Below are 9728 nucleotides of genomic sequence, written 5' to 3' on the forward strand. Positions count from 1 at the left end.
CAAATGGCACGTTGATTGTAACCGACCACGTACATTACACCATCTATTAGTAATAAATTTTATTGAAAATTAATTAATTCAATCTTTCTCCCATCGGAAAGGTTTTGGCTGCTTTATAGCGAGCCCCAAAAAATATTAATTTCGTCACACGAAACGTGCGAAATAGAGATCTCGCGGACTGTACAACTTTGCTGGAAAATTTCAGCTGCGTGTTTCAGGGGCGCGAAAGCTCTAACTGATTATATGAAAAGCTGAATTGCCCAGTGATCTTAAAATCTGGCGTTCTTGCAGCTTATTAAATGTCCATCTGTCTAAGAATGATGTCGCATTTGCAGTTCTGCTCCAATCAATAACCCCAGCACTAAAGTTATGTTTGCTGTGCCTCAGCATTCCCGAATCCAGCCGAATATTTCTGATGTGCACGTTAAGTATTTGACTATGAAAAGGTACAATTACGGAGTTGGTTAGGGGCGGAATTTAAATGTCGAAGTTTTTCACCTGTTTCGCAAGAAACTTCGCAACCTTTAGCGATCGGGCCGCCGAGAATCCTCCGCCGCATTGTCATGAGTACCGATCAAGCCCTACCTCTTATGATGAAGCACTTATATGCTCAATGTACAGTGGTACGACATGAGTGCTTTTTAAGTGTACTGAGCGTTTACGGTTTCTGCTTGAAGCTCAAGAAAACGTACCGCCTTTGCATGCATTAGATGCAAAGCACTTGAGTTGAACAACAGCAATAAATGGGAATAAATGCGAGTGCCGAGCAGAAATGTAATTTTGATCGTGATACTATAGCGCGCTAGGCTCTATTAAAATATCTACGATTTTGAACTGTCCACGGAAAATTATCGTCCCCTCCTCCGCCTTGTCTATGAGCTCAAGTGGGACAGTTCGGCACTTCTGGAACGCTAGCACGGTGCTCATGCTTTAGCACTGTCGTGAATATAAATATATGATTGATCTGATCGAGCCGCATGACAAAGGGGGGACATCAGATATAATGGTTAAATATAGAAGTGTGCGAAGATTGAACATTTGGAATATCGAATCGAATATCGTCATACTTGATTCGGTCTTCGGGAATAGCCCATATGCGTTAATACGAATATTTCAAAATATCATCTATGCCCAAAATAAACACGACATTAGCGTAAAAATACAATAATTTCTACGGTCATAAGCTATACGTCGTTTGCAGAGCCAGAATTCGATAGTCCGCACACACTGAAGAGTTTTAAAATTTCTACTTGATGCTCAGTTTATGGTTTTCATGTTAATTTGTTTTAATGTTAGAGTACCAACGATATTTTGTGTTAACAACGAAAACGGTTCAATTCAAATTCGATCCGCTTCTTGCACGCATTAGCGCTGCCCTAAAATGTTCAGGCATGTGCTTCAGTTGAAATTTCCCGCTCCTTTTTTTTCTCACCCGAAAGAGCTGATATAAGCAACACGTGCGTTCCTCCGAAAAAAAAAAAAAGTGGTGAGATCTCTCTCCCAGAAAGAATGACAAGGCCTGAAAGGAGGAACGAAGAGGGAGGCGGGGCGTGCAGCGGGGCTACCATAGCGGGGCGCCGGACCCCGCACCTCTCGCGTTTTCTTTTTTTTTCTTTGCCACAGCGCTGGGGAGGGGAGCAAGCTCCATGCGTCAGTTCCCGCCAAATTGTAGCTCTTTCGAGCGAGGACGTGCTGACTGAAACACTGCACAGAGACGGGCAAGCACTCAGATGCATTTCGTTTGCCTTGATCCTGGAGGCGGCCTTCTCCCATTGCCGAGGATTTGAAGCGAACTCGTAAGTGGCATTTTATTTCCTCGCTGTATCGCATGGTGAGTTTTGTCTAGCGACAAAATCAAATTTTATTTGCACAATTGATGCGTCAATCTGGTCGTCTCTTCTAGCTGGCAGATCATAAATGTTCAGGCGAACGGCGGTTATATTTGTCTGTGGACCCAAGACTTCGTTGACGGGCAAATATGTCAGATTTTCTTGTTTTTTATTTGTGGCATCTTATTGTAAAGCCGTGACATATTTTGCCGTTTTCTCTAGGGAACCCTGCAACAAGGACTGTAGTGTGAATAGCGTGCTGCGCTGCTCTCGCCAACTGAAAAGAACTCTGGTAAGATGCATGCTTGGTTATGAAAGTCTCACGCAATCGCTTTTCACATTGAATTTGGTCGCAGGTGTGCTGTAAATGCCGACTGCACAATATGTGACTGGCCCGCGGCTGCTTTGAAGGTAAGATTGTGTTCTCATTAATCTATTTATTGTACCATTTGTTTTCCAGTGACATAGCCAACAACGAAAACCTCGATCCATCCTCTCTCCACATATTATCTAGTTTGTGCGCTGTGGAGCTTGAAGCACTTCTCGGAATTTCAGCACACTCGCATTTATTGTAAGTGCAGTGTTTTTCTTATTTGTGCAGCGACAAAATTATTTTGTTTAGTTGTGTGAATAGAGTTTCTAGACGCGACATGTCTGTGCAACTGGTCAAGTAAATAGTCTACCTTTCTCACAGTATTATTCATTGTTGTTTCTTTCAGTTTTTCCCGACAGAAGAAAAATGCAAGTCTAACATCTCGACGGTAAAACGTCGCATCTGCGCACGTGTTCAGGGCCAAGAGCACGAGAAGTGGCCGAAAGAAGGGAGCCGATCCAACAGGAATGCCGTCCGTCTTTATATTTATATGTGTCAGCGTTATCACGCCGTGATCACATGGACTGTACGATTGCGTTGCACAAGGGCTGATGCAAACGCTCCGTGCGAACAATGTTGCATGGAAAATTAGTGCATCTATGCAATTGCAAAATAAAGATCTAAAGAGAGAAAACTTATATTCACGTCTTTCTTTTATTGTGTGTTACGTATTAACACGTTAACAAGTGCAGACCGTTAGAGGCGTTTAATTCCGTCTTACATGTGCACTCTGCCCGTAATTAATTCAGATAGAGTTAAACGCCTCTATAAACTGCCCGTTCACATTAAATACGACACGCATCAACACACCAGAAAAACAATTGATGCGTTTTGTTAGAACACGCACAAAAAATAAGAAAAAAAAAGCAGAGCAATACTAGCGAAAAACGTCCGCAACCGACCCACGGCCGTCGGTAAATCGACGCTTATGTAAGGTCGGGCATTAGTCAACCCGCGAGCGGCATGCACTCGGCCTCGTCGGCCACGGTGGACGGGCCTACATTGGGTGCCGACGCAGGCCCACATGAGGCCAATGTCAATCCCCGAGACCGGCCCTACATCGGGTGCCAAGGTTGGGCCAACGACAGTGCAGTTGGCCAGCGACGTCAGGCCGACATTTTGCCAAGGATAAAATGTTGCTTGGGAACTTGCATCACTTGCTCTATTTCCCTGTTTCAGAGATGACAAAATATTTCAAGAGAAAATTTGTCGCCATAAATGAAAATAAGCTAACTTCAGTTGAATTCTTCTCGTGCTGTATCCCCACAGTGGAATGGCTCGTGATTTTTTTGTTTTATTATTATTATTATTATTATTATTATTATTATTATTATTATTATTATTATTATTATTATTATTATTATTATTATGTTTTTTGTGTGTGTGACGGACGTCAAAGGCGGGAAGGGTTGTCGTCTTCTCGGCAGGGGGGTGCAAAAGGGGCACTAATTGCCCCACCCCAGCTACACCAGCGCTCTCTCCCTCTCCCAGCCGCGATGCAACACGGGCTTGCACCCCACAAAGCAAAATCCTGACGACACGCATGTTTGTCGTGAGGCTACGGTGCCACCCTGCACCTCCTAATGCGGGATCCTGCGTTCGCATGTGGCCCTGGGGCGTAAGCTTGAATTAAGTCACGCAGACGATACGCTTTATCGAGTCCTCACTAAGGTAACATTTTACGTTCTTTATTTAGCAATTCAGGTTCATCAATTAAGCAAGATATTTTTGTGCGACACTTCTGAAAATTAGCACAATCAGAACTTTATCTCCAAAACAAGTCATATACGAATCATAACGAATGACAAAAGCTTCAAAAGGGCTCTTTGCTGCTGCCATCAAGCCCGCAACTGAGCTGGAGGTCAGATCGAGCGCTTGACTCTGTGCTGAATTCTCAACGGAGGAGGTGTCGCAAGTGGGAAGGCTGCTTTCTCTCTCTCATTATAAATCGCACTTGACGCATTAGTCTCCGCACATCTACCTGATATGGAATAGTAATGGACAATGTTGATGGCTCTCACATAGCTGCGTTTCTCGTCTTTGTAGTGGGCCCTGCTGATAGATGCGCTACTCTAGAAAACGGGCGAGATCAACGGCTTATCAGTCCTTGCCTCGGCCTTCCCAAGTTAAGGAGCATGAATGTGATCTTATCGTGCCGGGAGAGCACCAGGCGCTACGCTGTGCTCCTCGCCCAGCGCTTGAAAACAAGACTCCCCACTTCTCCTCGTGGAACAATCGTCGTAAAGCTGCAGGCTTGCAGAGTTAAAAATAGCCAGCAAACAGGCATTGCGCACATGGTTGCGTCGTAGCATCAGAGGTGGCGCCACGGCCTCAGACCCGACGTGTGGCGTGAGCCTCGGAGACGTAAACTAACGCTGAAGGTCGCGGCCTTGGTTTCTTCGAGCGCGTCAACACGTTCGCTGAATGAATGCGACACACGAGTAACGCTAAGGGTGTCCGGAAACCTTGACGGGTCACAAACGCGGCAATAAACGCGCCATTAATGCCTCGCGGCAAGTACACAGCGCGTTAACGGTTCTAACGCGGAAGTGCCCACTGCCGTTTGGTGTTGCTCTGAACTTTCCAGCGTAAGTGGTCGTTGCGGTGTTTCATTGATAAGCGTGTTTACGGACGCCTGCATTTGTGCAACTGTGTCGATACATCTCATGCACGTGTGCCGCGTTGTCTTTGCAAGTGTATTTTGCCGGCGTGACGCGCGCACCATCGTACTCGCTGCGCGTGCTCCTGGCCCTATTTCGACCGGTCTATCGGCGCTGGATCACTCGCATCGCCGCGTAGCAGGATTCGCCGACACTGGCGGCACTGTCTGTATCACTCGCGTCCTATTGGCGGGCCGGCGCGCAGCACGTGAACAGTACCTGACGCATTGGAGCGCCTCCACGCGGCAGCCGGCGACGCCGCAGCGAGTTTTTCTCATGCTGCCAGACGCCGGCGGCGCAGAGCGCCTCCGAAAGGCGTACCCGTCGCGCGCGTCCGTACCTTCTGTCGTAGTGACGGTGACATGCCGCGTACTTAGGAACCAAGTTCGGGTAAGTAGATCACGCTGATTACAATTATGTGCCCTACTTTCGTCATGGGGTGCTGCGCGCCTACGCGTAGTATTTGTAGCTGCTCGCCGACCGGCGATCCTCATCTTCTCGGGGGTTGTGTTCGCACCTTCCGGGAGGGTTTGGAGCGCTCAGTCGTTTCGTGAATGCCTGCCATACTAGCGTCATTCCGAATCGTAGTAGCCATTGCCTCTTCCCTCGAATTTCAGTGTCTCGCGTTGTGTTATTATAGTTCTCCGGAGTGTCGCGTCGGGAATGCATGAGCTTCCGACGCGCGATGCCGGATGAAATATAGGAGCGGCCTGGAAGGGCTCGACCGACGTCAGGTTGCCTTGGCGGCGCTCGAGCCCTTTCTGGGATTTCATGTGCCGGAGCAACGGCCCGCATTTACAGTGTCGCGTTAACCATCCCGGCGCGTCTGCGCACGGCGGCGTATTGATCGGTGATAGTTTTGACCGCAACAGTTGTCCTTGAAGTGATTTCGCGGTCACGTTCGTTACTTTACTGCGCTAACTATATTTTCGAGTGGTGAACTGCGGCTGCTAGCACCGGCTGTCACTAGCGCTGACTGGTCGTCCCTCTGTCCAGGACAAGCGAGCGCCATGCCCATGGACCTGGAACTGGTGTTGTCGGCCAACCCGCCGCTCTTTGTGGGCAGCGAGTGCCGGCTCAGCGTGTGTGCCCTGCAGCAGAGCAACCCGCTCTTCCAGACGTGCTCCATCAAGCGCAACTACCGACGCGCCTCCACCAATGTGCCGCCCATCAAGCCGTGCATGTCTCCGCGCGACGAACAAATTCAGAGCGAGCCGACGAGTCCGACGTCGTCGAACCGCATCAAACGGCGAGTGTCGTTCGCCGACGACAAGGGCTACTCGCTCACCCAGGTGCGCGTCATGAAGGAGCCCTCGGACAGCCCGCCGCGGTGGACCGACGAGTTTGTGGCCCGGATAACGCGCGACATGCGGCTCGACGCGCCCCTCTGGGAGACCGCCTTCACGCAGCCGGCCTCGGATTACCTCGAGTTCCGGCAGACGCTCGATGCCAACCTGGTGTCGCTCGAGAACGTCATCGTGAAGAGCGACGAGCTCATCACGGGCACCATCAAGGTAAAGAACGTCACCTTCGAGAAGCGCGTCTTTGTGCGCGCCACCTTCGATGGCTGGAAGACTATGCAAGACTATGCGGCCGAGTACGTGGCCAACGGCCACCTAAGCAACATGTACGACACCTTCTGCTTCTCGATTCCCATCCCGCCGTCGGCGTCGAGCAATTTAGGCGTGATAGAGTTCTGCGTTTGTTTCGAGCACGACAAGCAAGAACACTGGGACAATAACAAAGGAAAGAACTACAAGCTGGTGGCGTTAACCAAAAAGGCTCCCAGCCCAACAGTGGTGCGACGCTTTACAGACGCCCTCAAGGCGGACGTGGACTCTTGGACAGAGTTTGCCAGTTGGAAGAACCTGGCCTCAGAGGGGCCCTACTGGTGACTGGAGTGCAGGCTATTTGCTCCCTCCCTTAATGAACCACTCTCGCTTATTGTGCTGTTTTTAAATTAGCTTCAGTGTGATAGGTTTAATTAATTGTTCCTGTCAGCTTACTACTGCGAGAGAAGTTGGACAGCATACGGTTAGGCAACGGCACTGGTCACATCATGGTTGTGCAAACTGTTAGTGAAGTAGCGGTGTTTGCATTTTGCATGACTGTACGAGATGCGCTTACACGAAAGCACCACTGCTTGTCCACGAAACGAGTTTCTAGTCTGAGATCAAGTGCGTCTGCAGCTTGGACATATGAAAGTGCTAAGGACTGCTCGTCTAGTCCTTGCTCGAGTGCGCTGTACATGTGCTGCTTAGAGGGGGCTATATTTTCTGAGAAGTGCAGACCTGTCGTCCGAGTGTACCTGTCTCGTGTGCCAAGCAACTTGGGGACATTTGGAGTGCTTTACAAGTGGTCGGCTACATGCAGAGTTTTGTACATACTCATATTTTTGGGTGCCCTATTTACACCTTGCCTAGATATTTAGCAAAGCTTAGTGAGTTAGGTTCTTCGTGTATATTGCAAACATTTGTGCACTGGTTGGCACTTCAGAGGCGTGGCCGCGTTCCTAGTGCAGGCCTCACGATGCTCAGGGCTATGTAAGCCATGATATAAGGAAACGTTGCTTCAGGCAATCCACTGTGAGCAGTGTATTAGCGATTCCTTCTGTAGTGTATAGGGCTACGGTGCCTGTATGCGTGATTAGGATAATGTATGTCTCAGGACACTTTGTTCTGTCTTTCAGAAGTTGTTGCCAGCCTTTTTCTTTGTACATACGAACTTTGTTGGTTTTTCCTGCTCTCTGATAACCCGTGCCATGGTATTTTACTCCAGGACGTTTTTAGCACAATCGCAACGAATTGTTGAACAATAAAAAAAACTTGCTTCTGGTGGCGATCGCACCTCGTAGTGACTGTGTTACTGGCTCGAGTTCACGGATCGTTACTAGTCGCGGATGTCGCAGCATCCGCGGATTTCGGAGCATTTTATGGTATTTCAGACCAAAAACAGAAAAACAAAAAAACTGCAGAATCGGCATATACTGTCACGCGCGCAAATCTTTTCCTGCCGTATTATCATGACGGCAGCGCGCGTCTCCGGACCGTCGGATGATGAACGGTCTGGGAGAGCTGCTTTCTGTTTTCGCACCTCGCCGGGGGGGGGCGTTTCCACACCGGCATCCCGCTGGGAAGCCAGTGTGCCTTTCTCGCTCCGTGTCTGTCGCGTATGCTATGGCGTCCGGTTCTATGTTCCGGTTTTCGGTCTATCTCATAAGCGACGCTGTCCATGATGGGTCCGCGGTCCGGTCGATTTGTGCTTCAGTTTTGTTTATTCCGCGTTGAAATTGAGTTAAATGCACCCTTACAGGTCGATGTTTGTCAGTAGAGTTTGGACCGCGATTGCCTGTGCGGCGTGTATGCGCTACGGTGGCACGCATAAAACGCTGCAGTTGTTGCCACTGTGCACCGTGTTTTCCAGGATTTTCAAGCTGTATAGCGGTCACACCCTCGAATGTTCATACGTACTCCTGTGCTATATACACTTTCTAGTTTAGTGGCTGCTGTCATTAATCGCTGTTTGGGTTTCACGTCTCAAAGCTGCGTGCTGGCCTAAGGTGGACCTCGTAGTAATAGATGGCTCTGGCTCAATTTCGACCACTCGAGTTCAGCTGAATTGGTGGTACATGGGCGGCGTTTCCGCATTCCGATCCTTTGGCATGCGGCCGCCTGGGCTGGGAAGCGAGCCCGCGACCTCGTGTCGTGCATCAGAACGCAACTGCCCATAGTTACAGCTGGTCTAAACAGCTAATTCATATTGCCCATTGAGGTTGCGGAACGCGTATGATTACATTCATTCAGGTTTCTGTTGCGGAATAAGTCTATCTGATATGTTTTTTTTCCCTCGTACGCAGCCGCATGCCAGAGCTTATACATGGGCAACAGTGACGCCTAAGGCAACTAGAAATGTTATACTTTGTGCCCCAAAACTGGGAAATTTTATCGCCTGCAACTCGAGACTTCCAAAAGGATTCTGTTGCAAGTAGTGCGTCTTCTAAATAGTATATCTATAGGCTGTTTCACACTTAGGGGAAAACTCGGAGCACGTTGCAAAGCGCTCCCAGTTTTTCCCTAAGTGTGAAACGGCCTGTACATCAATATAAGACTCGCTTCGCGAGACGAGTTTCTGACCATGATCATGCTGCACACTATGAAAAGGGACCGTCGTGCGTTGCGCTGTGTCCCACCGGATATAGCGATACGCTCGTGGCTGGTTGCCATGCGAGGCGTCTAGATAAACGTAAACAAACAGCTCGGAGTAATTATTCACTGATACATCTTAGATACACTAATACAATGTGCAGCGTAAGCAGATGTTTACAACTTTCGCCACCACTATTTCAGTGGTATGTACGTGGGTCAAATAGAGTATGGTATGGTTGGTACAGTATATGCGGTCTCGACAAACTGCCGTCGGTGGCCCTGAACTCAGCCTCAGGCCTATGTATGCCAACCTCCTGAGAGAAGGAATTGGAAGAGTGCTTGAAGCCCGTGGAAGTGAAAATGCTGACGTACGTTTGCGCTGTTTATTGTCCCGCTGTGTCGGCGCTGTTGCACGTGTTCACGGTACACGCGTAGCGGAGTACGGTTGTCGTCGATAGAGAGAACGATAACAGCGATTGCGTGGCAAAATACAACTAATACTGGCCAGGGGTGCTGAGTGATTGCTTTGTAATCCCAGCAGATGCTTTCCTTTAAAAAAAAATTTGTGCAGAACCTCTCGCAGATGATTGTCATGTACAGCTTTGTATACTGTATACACTGTGCTTGTCTATCGTTGAAGCGTCGTCAGCGTCCTTGTTTTTTGTGGCGGTTACCCGACTGCACTTCGCAATCCAGCGCAGGCATTACACTGAGACGCGCA

At 48.9% G+C, this 9728-nt stretch overlaps 1 protein-coding gene and 1 long non-coding RNA gene across 4 annotated transcripts; both read left to right on the forward strand.

The window, feature by feature from the left end:
- Positions 1-1916: 1916 nt before the first annotated feature.
- On the forward strand, positions 1917-2693 carry LOC125757025 (uncharacterized). Of its 2 annotated transcripts, none has more exons than XR_007415012.1 (3): positions 1917-1980; positions 2052-2400; positions 2549-2693. It is a non-coding gene; the product is annotated as an uncharacterized LOC125757025 (long non-coding RNA). The 2 variants fall into 2 exon arrangements; XR_007415011.1 differs by having other exon boundaries at positions 1923-2121; positions 2186-2400.
- Positions 2694-5102: 2409 nt separating this feature from the next.
- LOC119379122 (protein phosphatase 1 regulatory subunit 3B-B) lies at positions 5103-7689 on the forward strand. Of its 2 annotated transcripts, none has more exons than XM_049411876.1 (2): positions 5103-5256; positions 5869-7689. In XM_049411876.1, exon 2 carries the CDS (start codon positions 5873-5875, stop codon positions 6755-6757), a length of 885 nt encoding a protein of 294 aa, XP_049267833.1. In that variant the 5' UTR covers positions 5103-5256; positions 5869-5872; the 3' UTR covers positions 6758-7689. The 2 variants fall into 2 exon arrangements, with proteins under 2 accessions (XP_049267833.1, XP_037504231.1); XM_037648303.2 differs by having other exon boundaries at positions 5119-5252; positions 5859-7689.
- The last annotated feature ends 2039 nt before the right edge of the window (positions 7690-9728 follow it).

The sequence above is a fragment of the Rhipicephalus sanguineus genome, chromosome 1 (assembly GCF_013339695.2).
Source record: "Rhipicephalus sanguineus isolate Rsan-2018 chromosome 1, BIME_Rsan_1.4, whole genome shotgun sequence".
NCBI lineage: Eukaryota > Metazoa > Arthropoda > Arachnida > Ixodida > Ixodidae > Rhipicephalus > Rhipicephalus sanguineus.